At 48.0% G+C, this 16,153-nt stretch overlaps 1 protein-coding gene across 4 annotated transcripts in view; it reads right to left on the bottom strand.

The window, feature by feature from the left end:
- Positions 1-4,499: 4,499 nt before the first annotated feature.
- Positions 4,500-16,153, bottom strand: part of FXYD6 (FXYD domain containing ion transport regulator 6) — a 34,709-nt gene continuing 23,055 nt past the window's right edge. The window contains exons 2-8 of one of the 4 annotated variants that reach the window (XM_058545132.1): positions 10,536-10,598; positions 9,836-9,871; positions 9,644-9,718; positions 9,005-9,041; positions 8,167-8,241; positions 7,597-7,647; positions 4,500-5,771 (exon numbers count right to left, since the gene is read on the bottom strand). In XM_058545132.1, the coding sequence (XP_058401115.1) occupies positions 5,744-5,771; positions 7,597-7,647; positions 8,167-8,241; positions 9,005-9,041; positions 9,644-9,718; positions 9,836-9,871; positions 10,536-10,593 (360 nt within the window). In that variant the 5' untranslated portion in view covers positions 10,594-10,598 and the 3' untranslated portion in view covers positions 4,500-5,743. Of the gene's footprint in view, positions 5,772-7,596; positions 7,648-8,166; positions 8,242-9,004; positions 9,042-9,643; positions 9,719-9,835; positions 9,875-10,535; positions 10,599-16,153 lie in introns of all 4 variants that reach the window. The other 3 variants (XM_058545131.1, XM_058545134.1, XM_058545133.1) reach the window with 3 other exon arrangements.

Genomic DNA, 16,153 nt, shown 5'->3' with positions numbered 1-16,153 from the left:
TGTCTCCTGCTTTGGCCGCAGATGCCAAGGTCATTGGGGTCTTATAAGGCGGGGCTGGGAGGAGGTGGGCCCTGGAGGGTCCATTCCTTAAGTGTTGGCTTCAAGACGGTAGGTATGGGGCCATGGGGCGCACGGGTCCTGGGAGCTGCCAAAGGGCAATGTACTCTAAGAGTCAAGGTCACTGAGGCCTTTCTGCTCCCAGAGCCGGTGGGGGATGGGGACGTCGTCTTCTGTTCCTACAGCTGGTGGCCAGGGCAAACCCATTTGACCCACCTCTCCCACAGTGAATGCCCTGGAGAGAAACGCATTCTCGACTTTTCTCAGAACTCACGTCTGGGCTTAAACTAGAACAGAGGCTGTTTCTCTCCAGCTGCAGTCCTCTCCTCCCAGTAAACACATCCCTCCTTATCCCGAAAAGCTGCTCCAGGGCCCCCACCTCTGGGAAGGCCTTCCACCTCCTGCTGCTCCTTCCTTCCTCGACCTTCTGGATTCCACTGACGTGGCCCCAATGGCTGGCGTCTGGCTTTGTAACCATCTTTGTCATTTATTTCACAGATTGCCAAGTCTAGGCTGGCCTCTGCGAGCACTGAGATCACGACATCTGTTAAATGTCTGTGCCTTCACTGAGTCTGGTGCCCGGCTCTCCTCACTTGGGAACAATTCCATCCATTCCACGCTTCTGGATAGTTTCAAAGAGCTCAGGCCTCCTTGATCCACTTGCTTCCTCCCAACGACTCCGCCAAGGTTTATGACACCCGTTTACAGAGAGGAGACTGCAAGGGGTATGTGGACAAGTCAGAACTTGAACCCAGGTCTAACCAACAGAAGGGGAACCCTGCTGTCAAAGAAAGAAGACGTAAGGAACGGTTAGTAATATAAATATTAATAACATAATGCCTACATGTCGAATTTTCAAAGTGTTTTTATGTCCATTGTATCACTTTGACCCTGTGAGGCAATGGGAAAGATACTGATGGACCAGTTGTACAGCTGAGGAAACTGAGGCTTCAGTGCCTTTCCCAGGGGCACACAGGAGCCCAGCTTACTCTATGGCTAGGGAGGACATCACTTTGCAGAGAAGGAAACTGACAGAGACGTTGGAGTCTGCCCCAGCTCACACTGCTAGAGAAGAGGGAAACACAGGGAATGCCCTGAGCCTCCTTCTGCTTCGGGCCTGGCTCAGAGGCAGGAACCCACTCTTCTGGACGGTGCAGGGGCCTACCCTCCAGCAGCCCCTCCCACCCCGGTGCTTCAGGACATCCGATCACAGCATCACCTGCTCTGCCATCACTGCCTTGGCAGGTGCCCCACTATTGTGCAACCAGGCACGAGGCTGGGCTGGCTCCATAAAATCGATAGCCGGTTGGCTTGAGCTGGCTGATTCTGCCTCCCTGGAGTTCAGCTGTGACAGCAATGAATCACACTAATGGTGGGAGGTGGCCATTCTTCCTCTTTGTGGCCTGAAGACAGGTATTTCCGAAGCTCCTCCCCCGGCTCAGGCAAACACACCTGATCCTCTCTCTCTCTCCCCCCGTCTGTCTGTCTGTCTGTCTCTCTCTCTCTCTCGCTGAGCCCAGGGTGAGGCAGAGAACCCAGGGACAAGTTGGGGTGAACCAGACAGAGCTGGGCAGCCCTAGCCACTCCTGCCAGCCCATGATCCCAGGGAAGGCAGAACCCTCCTCCTCAGAAGAAGAGGAGAAGGAGCCCGGTGACCTTGGGGTGTACTTCAGCCTGGCACCCCCCTCCCCCACCTCACCCTCCCTGCCTCTGACTCTCTTCCAAGAACAATTTGGCAAGTTCCAATCCACAACCTGCAAAAAAACAGAGTGGTGGGGAGGGCCACAGCCTGGGGGCCCAGAAGGCAGGTTGACCTATTTTTATGTGGTGTTACATAACATAAACACCTCCATGCAAATAGGCTTGAAAATATTGGGAGTGGAATTCATGGTGGACAGGGAGAGTCGTCGGGAGGTGAGATGTGCAGGAGACTCAGCATTCCCTTCTGGGAAATGGCACAGCAGCCTTCCTGTCCAACCAAGTTCCACTTGCTATATCCAACCAAATCACAAACATAAGTCACAGGCCTGGAGGCTGACAGGACACGTTCCTGCCTGTGTGGAGTGCCTGTGCAGACGGAAGACATTTTAAGCAGCAATCCATGCCTGGATTTTGGATTCTGGATTCCCCTTCCCTGGCCCTGCAATGCTAGGCCAGAGAGAGAGAAGAGGCTCATCCATCAGTGGGGGGGAGGGGAGGGGCCCTCAGTTTGGGCCTGGACACTAAGGTCATCCTGAGTAGGTTCTCAGAGTCCTTGCCTAGAGGATCCCACCAGCTGGTCACTTTCCCTCAGCTGGAACACTTCCAGTGATGGGGAGCTCCAGGTTCGGATCATCATGGCCGTGGGAACTAAGGACTCCATCACACAAGGCCAAGTTCGGTCTCCCTCTTACGTCCCCTGATGGGCCTAAGTCCTTTCCTCTGCAGCACACAGAGCGAGCCTGGCTTGGAGCTGGACGGGCCTGGGCTAGACCTTGGCTTTGCCACCAGCAGTGCAAACTCAGCCAAGTCCCACCAAGCCTGTTTGCTCATCTGTGAAACAGGGGTACCACCATATAGGGTCATGAGTTCTGAACGAGTTGATACCTGTGAAGTCCTCAGCCCAGTGTTTAGCACATAGTAAATGCTTGATAAGTGTTAGCTGCTCTTATTTATTTATTATTATTATTTTGCTCATCAGTTTGACTGTTCTCTATGTGTCTTATTTCCAGAGCACTCACCTCTAGCGAGACCCTCCTCCGTGCACAGTCTAGCTCATTTGTGCCCTGAAGGAAGAGCCAGGCTCCAGATGTGGCCCCACCAGCCCAGATGATCCGCTCCCTTCATGTGGACGTCAACCTCCCCCTGGAGAAGGAAGCCAGGCCGTGTGGTGCTGTAGAGAACTTTGGAGATAACACAGCCTGGGCTCAATTCCTAGCTCCTCCACATCCCAGCTCCGTGGCCCTAGACCAGTCACAAATTTATTAGAATCTGTAAAATGTGAATATTCTCCCTGCCTCAGAGATGATGCTGGATTACCAGGAATAAGCGGGGGCTCAGAGTCTGGCAAAGATAATCATTTTCATACATATGCTAGACATAACTATCATTCTCTATTTTTAACAATTATTATGAGAAAAAATCAGAACTTCCCCACTGGACTTCCTTACACTTATCTTTAATGTCTTAAGGTACCCACAATCTTTTGATCGCCCCGGGCCTTTAAGGATCTTCTGGTCTGCTCTGAAATTGCTGCAAGGCGTGTAAATCCCCTGGCCTAATGGTGGTCATTAGCGTATTTACAAAGCTTAAGTGTGACCAGATTTTTTAACCCCCGCCATCACCCGGTTGACAATGTTGAGCTTGGTCTCAACGACAAGCCTCAGTCTTTGCAAAGACCAGGGGGACTGAGGGTAGAAAGAAGCAGGCGCAGAAGTAGGACAGGCACCACAGTGTCCCCAGGTCAGCCAGGGAGTGGCTGGACCCGCCGAGTCCCTCAGGACCCGTGCCCTGCCATTCTGCAGCTCTAACAACTCACGGAATCTAGACAGACTCTGTGAAGATTTCTTGAGACCCTAAGATGATCCAGGCAGTTACGTTAGAACAAGACATCATCCTTGCCCTCTGGGAATTGTGTCACAATAAAGACACACAAACCATGTGGAGGTGGGGGCCGCACACCAGCGACCTCCAAGGGAATCGGCCGGCAGCTGTGTTTGTTTGGCCAACAGTTACTTCTTAAAAACTGAATTGGGATGTCTTTGGGAGGACACTCTAGGTGACCCCAGGCCCCTCTGCCCCATCTCTTGTGTCCCTACAGCTGATTCACAAATGGACATTATCCGCCTGGTCCCTACCATTTGGATCTGAAGTACAGAATATTAAACGTGAAGATAAAGGCAGGAACTAGTGTGACCAGAGCACAGGAAAGAAGGGAGTCATTCTACCTGAAGTCCAGGAAGGCTTCACAGAGGAGGGGGTATTTGGGTTTGGAGAAAGATGAAAGGATAAGGGCTTGGATCATAACCTAAGTGACCCACCCACGCCATGCTGTGATCCTTAGGTAGCGGTCCCAGAACTGACCAGAGAGGCTGAACCTTTCATTCCAGGCCAGCAAGCCCTCAGTCAAGCCACTGTGACTCCCTTCCCTCCAGGACGTGCATAAGGTAGAGGTCCTGCTATGGGCAGAGCCTGGGCTGACTGACCTAGGGAGGAGGGGTGGAGATGGAGGGGTAGGGGGGAGCAGGGGGAGGAGCAGGGGAGGAAAGGGTGAGAAGGAGCGAGTACAGGTCAGGGAGGGGAGGGGAGAGAAGCAGCAGCTGGAATAAACACGCACCACCTGGCTGCCTCTTCAGTGGGCACTTCCTCCCTCTGACCAGGGACACAGTGCCTTTGGCCCTTCAAGCACGACAGGCCCTACAGATACTCAAGTTCCTTGACAGAAAGGAGAGTAACCCCAGAGCCACTAGGAAACAAATGGTATTTTATTCCCTTTTGTTGTTGAGAGGATAGAGCACAACACAAAGAGCAGTCCTGGTCACAGCAGCACGGTTTGGTTAGTTTCCACGAGAACACAATGGACGGGAGGGGCGGGGTCTGGTTGATTTTCCACTCTTTATGACCTTCGACCTCTTGCTGTTTCCTCTGCCAGTCTCCAGCCTGCAGCACAGCCGCTGTACTGGCCGCTCTAACCAGTGGCGGGGAGCAAACGGTGCAGGGGCCGTCTCTGCTGCCTGACCAACGGGATGTGGACAGAGAAGCAAAGGACCCCTGCTCTCCCTGCCCTCCTCCCCAGAGTGCTGGCCCCAGCAGGACAGATTCCCTCAGCCATCGCTGGTGGAGACCCAACTCGGGGACGTGAGTCTGAGTCCAGACGAGCTGGGCGGTAGATGGGAGTCTCGGAAGCTGGGAAGGTGGGAGAGGGGGGCGGGGTTCCAGGGCCCATGGGGTTATTGCTGAGAAGATATGCAAGGGGCACATTCCCAAGGGGCAGAGTGGGAGCCCTGGGCCTAGAATCCCTGGCCGCTCTGCGACGGGGCGCGGCAGATGGGGACTCCATGGTGGAAGCCCCCAAGAGGAAAATGACCATGGAAGGGGCACAGCCTGCCTGAAGGCAAAGAACTTCCGATTGCTAAGAGACCCTCAGAACAGACTTGGGTCAGGGGTGGACTACGGAAGCGAGGTGCTTGTAAAAGGAGTGAAGAGAGGCCATGAAGAATGATCGTGAAGGTGATATAAACCTTCTCAAGTCCCAAGACAACTGGAGACTCCTGCCCGAGCTCCTGCCCCTACACCCACCCCTAAATCAAGAGAAGGGACTGGTGTCTCAGGGAAAAAGCAGACTCTCAGGAGCAGGAAGTGATGGGGCCGCAGGGGAGCAGGCACGAGCTGATGGTGATGTGGCTCAGCCCCTGCCCAGGAAAGTGAGTCCAGGTTCACTAAAACACAACGTCACTCACAGACAAGCAGCCACGAAGACCACAGTCATCACACACACACACACACACACACACACACACACACACACACACACACACATCACAGGAGGGGACAAGAACGCAGGCTGCAGGTGGGGAGGCGGGTGTTAGTTGCATCACTACATTGAGGACTGGTGTTCGAGGGATGGGGATGGGGCGGGGGGACACGCAAGTCTTGGCTTCTCCTGGGGAAAGACCTGTTGCTGTAGTGGCGGTTTGCATCTAAAGGTTCAAGCAGCTGCCTTCAGGTTCTGGAGGCTGAAGAGGGCGAGAATTTAAATGAAAACAAAACTTAGGCTCCTTTCAGGAATGTTTACCTGCTCGTCTCCCTGCCTTGAGCACAGCCCCTCTGCCCAGTGACATTCGGGATGAGACCCATTCTAAGTGCTATGTTCCTGGAAGCAAGGAGGATGAGCCTGAGATGCAGGGAAAGGAGATGAAGGCATAGGAGAGGGTGGACCTCAGGGGAAAGGGTCTCTCAGGAGGACTGGAACCTGGCAGTCACGGGAAGGAAGTCGTTAAACCCAGGGTTTCTATTCCAGGACACCCCCGGGAGTTGCTCACAGTCCTGAGACCTGAGAACAGGGATTCTGAGGAAGTCCTAGTTAAAAAAAAAAAAAAAAAAAAAAAGAGGGGCCAGCCCGGTGGTGCAAGCGGTTAAGTGTGTGCGCTCCGCTGCGGCAGCCTGGGGTTCGCCGGTTCGGATCCTGGGCGCGCACCAACACACTGCTTCTCAGGCCATGCTGTGGCGGCGTCCCATATAAAGTGGAGGAAGATGGGCATGGATGTTAGCCCAGGGGCCAGTCTTCCTCAGCAAAAAGAAGAGGATTGGTGACAGATGTTAGCTCAGGGCCAATCTTCCTCACAAAAAAAAAAAAAGACAAGACAAGCTGGTAGCTCAAGGCTCACCTCCCTGAGCCTTCCCACACCACAGCCAAGATTCTGACCTGCCAGCTGCCACGGAATGGACAGAACACCAAGCACCAGCTGGGACACCTGCCTCCCAGATTGGGTTCCGTGGCCACCTCAAGCTCAGGCAATCACTGACCTTCCCGAGCCCCACAGAGGAGATGGAGGTAAAGAGCCCTGCGCTCCCCGCCCACGGGCTGTGATGAGGATGTAAAAGCGTAGGAAAGAATTAAAATGCTGTACAAGTATACCGTGTCATTTCGATCACAGTAAAAGCTGTGTATCAGGCATTATACATCCAGAAATCTCTTAACTTAGAATTTAGGGCAAAGTTATATACCTGTCTATTATGCATTATTTGTATGGAAAAAAAAAAAGGCAGACACGAGCCCCGAGTATGTTCCAGGGTATGTCACAAAGGGAGACAGGCAGGAGCAGAGGGGTCTCGTGAAAATGGCACTAAACCAAGATCAGGTTCCAGTCTGTCACTTACTACCTGTGTGGCTATTCTCTCTGACCTCAGTTTCTGCATCTGTAAAGTCAGGCTAACCTCCACCTGTCCTACTTACTTCTTCGGGCAGCCTCGAGCGAGTTGGTATGTGTGGCAGCATTTTGAAAACTGTAAAGCATTTAACAGTTATTATTTTCCTATGTCCCTACAATGAACAACAGGAACGGAAGCTAAAAACAGTGCCCCTAAATGTTGAGAACTGATAGTGCTGATACGGGGTGGGCGTCGTATGCTATTCTCCCTACTTCTGTATGGGGCTGGAAAGTTTCATGATAAAATTATGAAATTAAATAATTATTAATTTTAAAAAGTGGCCCTGAGGTTCTTGCTGAATCATCACTAAAAGCCATTATCTTTATGCCACTTTGATATCAGGAGTATTTCACTAACTGTCTCTCTCAAGTCACATCCACGTGGCAGCTGGGATGACGCCCTCTTAACTTGACCGCCGGGCTGTGTGGAAGCCCTATCTCCTGGCTGTTTACTGTGAGCATGGGCGGGGCACCGCCATGTTTCGGTCTGTCTGTCTCATCACCCGGTTCAGACACAAGACTCCTCAGAGCACAGCTCATAAAAGCTGTGTCCGTTGCAAAAGCTAGCCCAGTACTTCCGGATGAAAAGACAGTGACGGAGACGGGAAGACGCAGGCAGACAGCATCTCACCTTCCCACCTGAGGGCTGCACTTCAGTTCTCTGCTTTCTGGGGCTCTGTTGCTGGAAAGAAAACCAGAATGGATTGTAGTGAATGGACCCCTCACCCCAGCAGGCGACCCCCTGCAGCAGCCATGCCTGTGCCCAACTTTGGGGGAGCCTGACCCATACAGCAAAGAGGTGACTCACATGGGATTTCAAGTCAGACAGACCTGGGTGCAAACTCTTGCCCTATTACCCGCTGGTTACAGGAACCTGGCATGTTCCTTAACTTTTCTGAGTCCCTCCATTGTAAAATGTGGATGGTGATGCCCACCTCATGGGGCTGAGTGCACGTTAAGTGAGATGGGGTCTGAGAAGCACTTGGACCACGACTGACACTTAGCAGATGCTCTGGAAACAGCAGTTGTCAGGAGTAGTAGTCTGTTGGGTGAAGGTGAGGGGGCAACACAGAGCGAGGCCCTGGAGACCCCTCTCCCAGCACTATGAGAGCATGTCTGGTGGCTCTAGGGAGGCCATGGCACCTGGTGACCACCCCTCCCTGACCCGTATGAGGACCCGCGCCCATTCCCTCCATCACACCTGGGCAGAGGGTCCCGACAGTTACCATTTGCAGTGATGAGGTTTCCCACTTGGGCCTCCTCGTCCCCTGGAGCCCTGCACGAGGAAGAGACACAAGCCTTCCGTCAGAGGTCTCCAGGGCAAACCCAGAGAGCATCGCCACTCTCCTTGATGGGGCAGGCAGCCTGAATCAGTCTCCTCCGGGTCATCTGAGGGCTCGAGCACTCTCCACCATGGGGTGCACGGGGCGGAGGGAGAAGTTGGGACTGAAGGGGCCTAGTCAGGGGAACTTAGACGTACCCTTCAATGTTGGCCCTAAGTACTGGAAAGTGATGGCCTAGAGCCAGATGGGGGCTTGGGTTGCATCCTGCCACAGACTTTGGACTTCTGAGATCCAGTGCTAGCCTTGGTTATTGCAGTGGACTAACGGGGTGTGCCCTTTACATGGGGGGAGAAAGGTGAGTGACAGGGAGCCTAAGCTTCCACTCAGCTCAGAGAGCCTCATGAACAGGTGACAAGCAGGGATGGTGTCACAGGTCCTGTACAGACGAGATGGACCTCAAGAGAGACCCTAAGGCCCTCTGCCTCCCTTCTCCCAAGCCCAATTGTCTCAAGGGCCTCCAGACAAGAGTCCAGGTTCTTTCCCACCTCCCCTCCCTCACACACATCAGAAGAGAGAAGGAGGGGTTGACCTCTCCTTTGCCCCACAGTCTGCCTTGCAAGGGTCAAAACTTCTCCCCTATCCCTGCCCCACACAGCCTATTTCTGAGACAAGAATCCAAAAGAACCCTCATTTGGAGTCACACACCAGGAGGCCCCTCCCTACCCACTCCTACTGCCACAGCCAGGGCATTCTTACCGGGGCTTCTGATTGAAACTGCACTTGCATCTGCGACCTGAAAGGCAAAGAAACCATCTAAGGTCATGCTCCCGGCCTGGCCACAGCCGGGCTGCCCTGTGAGTCTGTGTGGGCTGTGGACCTACGTAAATAGCAGCCCCCACACCTGGGCAGTGCCCTGCTTGCACAGCCGTATGCGGCTCCTAGGTTGGGGTAGGGTTCTTCTGAGGCCAAGGTTCAACATTCAACAGCTCAACTGGCTACACCACGCAGTCTGCTTGATCACACAAGTGCGAAGAGCTCCATCAGACCAGCGGGAAAATGAATGCGGGGCCCACCCCTCTGAGCACTCGAAGGACAGCCCCTGTCTCCTGTCTCCTGTGACTCCTCCACGCATGCCTTGCTGGATACAGCACCAGGAGAGCCACCCTGCCCCTCTTCTCATCTGTGCTGTTTTCATCAAGCACTTATTCTGTCCATTCTTCACTGTTTTACTGAGCAGTTACTGTATGCCCAGCACTGTGTTAGTGAGATAACAGGGAGCACACAGATAGGCTCCTTCCCTCTCCAGGAGGGAGCACGGCCAGGCTGTTCTCCACCCACTTAGCAGTGGCAGACACAGCTCCTACAGAGAGCGAGCAAAGGAACAAATGAACTCACTTAGGATGAGCAGGATCCCCAGGGAGAAGAGGACCACAGCGAACACCAATCCCCCAATCCTCAGGGTCTGGTAGTCTGCAAAGGAACACGGGTGAGAGAAGGAAGAAGGGAGGGGCCAGGGAAAGCGTGTCTGTCCCTCCGCTGGACGGGGCTGCACCTCCCCTCACACCCAGGGTTGCCATCACTGCTCACCATAATGGAAAGGGTCCTTTTCTTTCTCCTGCTCAGCTGCTGCAAAAATAAACAAGCGTGGTCAAGAGGAAGACGGCTACACATCCTGGGTCCCAAATACCTTGCCTTGCCTCACAGGCCTCACTCCCCACAAAGGGATTCCTGGGAAGCAGGGCCCATTAAGCAGAGATGCCTGGAGAAGTACAGAAGGGCAGGCCTGCCTGCTGGGGCCAGCCTGAGAGCCAAGGGCAGGTACAGCTCAGAGCCCCAGTGAGAGTCTGCGTTCACTGCACCTCCACATTTCTTGCCCCTGTTTATTCTTACGTCATCCCTCAAAGGCAGGGTCTATTATCCTCTTGTTACCGACGGGGAAACTGAGACCAAGGAAGGACATGTGACTTGCACAAGGAAAGAGTCTAGATGATGTGTAGGTCTGGCTCCCAAGGTTTAGGCCAAAAGTCTGTAGAGGCCTGGTGGATTTGAGGGCTTAAAAGTAGACCCTACTGGAGCCTGCGGGGAGAGGCGGGTAGGCTGGATTAGGGGCTGTGAATAGCTGTCACTTTCCAGGACTTTCTCTGCTGACTAAAGGGAGGCGCCCCTGATCAAACATGAATAATCAGAGAGCCCCCCAATCCTAGTGTCCCAAAGGACCAGGGCCTTCCACCAGAAAGGGCCATGGGTGTGCCATCTTGTCACAGCCAGGTCCTAGAGGGGTACTTACCACTGGCCAGGACCGCGGGGGCCAGCAGGCTGCACAGAAAGATCAGCACCACCTCCATGGTGTCTGGGGACAGAGGGAGGAAAAAATGACTCTTTGGAGAGGAGACTCCCCACTCCAACCCTCGGCCTGACCAGGGGCCGAATCGAATTCCCAGCTCTGCTCTGAGCTCTCTCCACACGGTAAGCCTTCAAACCACCTAAGCAGAAGCAGCTGACGTTTATTGAACTCTGACCGCATGCTCTGCATGCATCCATTCAATTACTACAATTGAATCAATACAATTAGTGGGCACTGTGACTCACCCATTTTGCAGGTGAAGAACCTGCACTTAAAGAGGTTAAATGAGCAGAAGGGCCGAGATCCTAACCCAGCTCACTAACTCCTCCACCACCTGCCTCTCTGGTGCTGCAGCCATGAAACCCTATGGGCTTTGGAGATGATCTCATCTGCGTCCTCCTCCCCAGTCTACCCTTCTGTGGCCATCTCTAGTTCATTAAAACGTCTGGGACTTCCTGGCCTGGTTCCTCACAGCCAACACCCACTGTCAGAAGTTCTTGTTTATATCAGATTCAATGGGGCATGTAAACCAATGTCGCTCTAGTCTAGCCAGCAGGGTAGGGTGGGAGACTTGCTGTGTCCTGGACTCTGTATGGTAAACCCGGAAATACTGACAGCTCTCCCTTAAGTTTCCCCTCACACTCTCACCTCTAAAGTGGCCAAGCCAACTCTTCCCATAGGTTTTAGCTCAGAATCCTCCAGAAATGTGGTCTGAATAAACAAAGGGAGCCTGGAGCCTGGTTCTTGAGCATCAGTACTCTGGCCTCTCCTGCCCCAGAAGGTGCCCGAGACTTCTGCTCGTGAGCTCTTGAAGTCCCTGGTCTCTGGGGCCAGTGGCCTCAGATGGGCCATCTGCATGGAGGCAGAAGGCAGAGCCACTTGGTCCCTCCCAGGGATAGATTCAGTGGAGTTACACACACACACCTCATTCCTGGGCTTAAAGGAGCGTGATAAAGAGCCAGAGAGGAAAAGGGGAGAGAAACCAAACTAGGAAAGCCCAAGGCTGTTTGCTCTCTTCCCAGTGGGGTGAGATTGGCAGTGGCCTGACCCCCTGGACCAGTGTCTAGTGGCCAGGCCCACGCTAGCTCTGAGGGATCGTGCCCATTACCCTCCCCAGCCCGAGCAAGCAGCCCCCAGCTGCCTTTCACCTCTCAGCCACCAGAGGTCAGAACAACTGCATCCAGAGTCTGCAAAGGCACAGACCTCGGACTTGGAGACGGAGATTCAAGCAGCATTAATCAAGAGGCAGAAATGCGCTTTTAATGCTTTCTCATTTAATATTTGTATTTCTTTTAAATTTTACATTATATTTTATATGTATAAAAATATATGTAACACACATATAGTGAAGCATAGTAATAAAATAAACACTCATAAACAAGTAACTTAAGAAATAGAACTTTACAAATACCGCTGCATTTACCTGTTTTCCTCCAGCCCATCCCCCTGCCTCACTCCCAGAGGTAAACAGTATCCTGAATACATTTTTTTAATCATTCCCTTGTTCTTTTTCAAAAAAATTTTTAAATTAAGATATAATTCACATACCATGAAATTCATCATTTTAAAGCCTACAATTCAATGGCTTTGAGTATATTCACAAAATCGTGCAACCATCATCACTAATTCCAGAACATTTTCATCATCCCCAAAAGAAACCCTGTGCCCATTGGCAGTCACTCCCCATTCTCCCCTCCCCCAGCCCCTGACAACCACTAATCTACTTTCTGTGTCTATGGATTTGTCTATTCTGGACATTTCATTTAAAAGAATCCTAAAATATGTGGCTTTTTGCATCACATTTCTTTCACTTAGCATAATATTTCCAAGGTTCATCCATGTTGTAGCATTATCAGTATTTTATTTCTTTTTATGGCTGAATAATATTCCATTGTATGGATATATACCTTGCTTCTTTTTAAAAATATACCTATTACATACATATTCCTGAATACTATGTTATTTAGTGGAGCTTTTTTGAGCTTTATAATTATGATATCATGTTGTCTACAGTCTTCTGGGACTGACTTTTTTGTTCAACACTGTTTCTAAGATTTATCCATATTATTACATGTAACCATAGTTCATTTTCAGCATTGTGTAATATTCCACTGTGCAGGTAAATTATCAAGTATTAGTACATTCTCCTGTCGACGGACATCTGTTTCTTTCTAATTTTATCCTATTATTAAATAATGCAGTTATGGACATTTTTGTGCCTGTTGCCCAGGGCACACACACAAGAGATCTGAGGGCACTCTTTTCCCTCTATTTTGACCAGCACTCTCATAAGAAATACATTTTACATCGCAACTCAGTACAAACATATATTCATGTAAACTAGAAAGAATAATATCACAAAACAATACCTATCATTTCTATGAATGATGCCATCTGATATTTTCTATTCAACTTTGTTTCTTTAAAAAAAAAAATGGCTAGGCCCATGAATGGGTCACACTGCAGTTTGAAAAATTATGTTCTACAGATAAGCCTGGGAGTGAAGTCTTTGGGTTGTATGGTATGTAAATTGTCAACTTCACAACATAATTTCATATTGTTTTCCAAAGTGTTCATCCCCATTTTAACATCCCGTATGTTGTGTATGACTGTTCCCATTACTCAACATCCTTATCAATACTTGATATTACCAGACTGCTTAATTTCTGCCAATCTAGAGGTGTAAAATATGGTCTTAGTTTGACTACATAGTAATGGAGTGGGGCTATTCGCCATTCCTGTTTTATCATCAGTGATGTGTCTTTCACATCTTTTGCTCATTTTTCAAATGGGTTGACATTATCGTTAATCATTTCTCATTCTGGATACTAAACCTTTGTCAGTAAGTATTGCAAATATCTCTTCCCAATTAGTGGCTTGTCTTTTCACTTTTTAAAACTGTCTTTTGATGAATAGAATTTCTTAATTGTAATGGAATTGAATGCAATGATTTTTGTCTTGTTTAAGATATTCTTTGTCACTTTGAGTCAGAAAGAATTTTCTTCTAAAAATTTTAAAGCTTTGTCTTTTACATTTAAATCTTTATTCCATCCAGAATTGATTTACGTATGGTGTGAGGTCCGGGTCTAATTTTTACTTTTTTCCATACTGGTAACCCGTTGTCCTGGAAACATTTGCTGACACCACCCCCTGCCCCCCCACGATGTGCAATGCCACTTTGGTCATGTATCTGGTTCCTTTAGGTGTGGGTCTGTTTCTGGGCTTTCTCTTTGGATCTATTGGTGAATTTGTCTGTACCCGCATCAAAATCAGTGTCTCAATTACTACAGCTTTAGGTAATCTTCCCATGTGGTCAGAGAAGCTTCCCTCTTCTTGTTCTCTTCTTTCTTTTGTTCTTCTTCCACCTCTTCCTTCAAGAATATCTTCACTCTTCTTGGTCTTTTGCGCTTATATATAAATTTTAGAATCAGCCTGTCAAATTCATCTAAAACTGCTGGGATTTTCATTGGAATTGCAATGGATCTATCTATAGAATAACTCGAGGAGAACTGATATTTTTGTGATCTTGAGTCTCCTATCTATAAATAAATCTTTTTGCTTCTTTAGGTCCTTTTCAATGTCTGTTAATAAAGGTTTATAAATGCTCTCATATAGGTCTTTCACGTCTTCTATTAGATTTACTGCTGGGTACCTTATAATTCTTATTGCTATTTTAAATGCTCTTGTGTATGTTTTCTAATGTTTGCTGGTATAGAGAATGACAATTGATTTGTATACATTGATCTTAAATCCAATAATCTTGCTAAACTCTCTTATTATTTCTAACAATTTACCTATAGATTCTTTTGGGTTTTCTCTGTAGATATATCATCTGTAAATGATACAGCATTGTTCCTTCTTTTCTACATCTTACACTCTTTATTTTTATTTCTTACCTTACTGTACTGTTAGGATTTACAGTAAAATGTAGAATATAAGCAGTGATAGTGGACACACAAACACACACACAGTCTTATTGCTGATTTTATTTTTGTGTATTTATTTTTAATTTTCTCCCAGCTCTACTGTGATATATTGATATATAACATTGTGTAAATTTAAGGTGTACAATGTGACAATTTGATACATGTATATATTGTGAAATATATACATAAGGTTAGTTAACACCTCCATCACCTCACATAATTACCTTTTGTGTGTGCAGTGAGAATGGATAAAGAAAATGTGGTATATATACAAGGGAATATTATTCAGCCATTAAAAAAAAGAAAATTACTGATGTTAAATAGATTTCTTCTAATGTTTTAGAAGTTCCCCTCTAAACTTGGTTTTCCAAGATGTTTCTGTTTTATATTAATTATGAATGCCTCTTCTATATCTACAGTTTTTAACCTTTAATCTATCAATGAAGTAAATTATATGCATGAATTATCTAACGTTAAATCATCCTTGAATTTCTGGGATAAAACCAATGTATCATCTTTCTAATAAACTGATGGATTTGCTTTGCTGATATTTTGTTTAGGATTTTTGCATTTATGTGAATGAGTGAGACTGGGCTACAATTTTTATTTTATTGTATTGACCTGGCCTGGTTTTGGTATCATGGTACTGCTGGCCTCACAGAACAAGTATTTCCTCTCTTGCTATTCCTTGGAAGAGTTTGCAGAAGATTGGAATAATCTTTCTTTGAATGTATGGTAGAACTCAACTGCAAAATCATCTGACTTAGTATTTTCTTTGTGGGAGAATTTAATTTTAATTGCCTATTCAATTAATTAATGGCTATGACACTCTTCAGATTTCTATTTTTTCTTGAATACATTTAGTGAGTCATAATTTTTATAGAAATTTGCCCTTTTATGCTTTCAAATTTATTGCCATAAAATTGTTTATAATATTTCCTAATTATCATTAGGAAGCTATCCCTCTAAGAACAGGAACCAGACAAGGATGCCCACTGTCACCACTCCTATTTAACATAGTACTGGAAGTCCTAGCCAGAGCAATCAGGCAAGAGAAAGAAATAAAAGGGATCCAAATTGGAAAGGAAGAAGTGAAACTGTCACTATTTGCAGATGACATGATTTTATATATACAAAACCCTAAAGAATCCACCAGAAAACTTTTAGAAATAATAAACGAATATGGTAAAGTTGCAGGATACAAAATCAACATACAAAAATCAGTTGCATTTCTGTACACTAATAACGAAGTAGCAGAAAGAGAAATTAAGAATACCATCCCATTTACAATTGCAACAAAAAGAATAAAATACCTAGGAATAAACTTAACCAAAGAGGTGAAAGAGCTGTACACCGAAAACTATAAAACATTTCTGAAAGAAATCGAACAAGACACAAAGAAATGGAAAGATATTCCGTGCTCTTGGATTGGAAGCATTAACATAGTTAAGATGTCCATACTTCCTAAAGCCATCTATAGATTCAATGCAATCCCTATCAAAGTTCCAACAACATTTTTCACAGAAATAGAACAAAGAATCCTAAAATTTATATGGAACAACAAAAGACCCCGAATAGCTAAAGGAATCCTGAGAAAAAAGAACAAAGCTGGAGGTATCACACTCCCTGATTTCA

The sequence above is a fragment of the Diceros bicornis genome, chromosome 7 (assembly GCF_020826845.1).
Source record: "Diceros bicornis minor isolate mBicDic1 chromosome 7, mDicBic1.mat.cur, whole genome shotgun sequence".
NCBI classification, from domain to species: domain Eukaryota; kingdom Metazoa; phylum Chordata; class Mammalia; order Perissodactyla; family Rhinocerotidae; genus Diceros; species Diceros bicornis.
The sequence above is the reverse complement of the archived record's forward strand: the minus strand, read 5'-3'. Positions and strand labels throughout refer to the sequence as shown.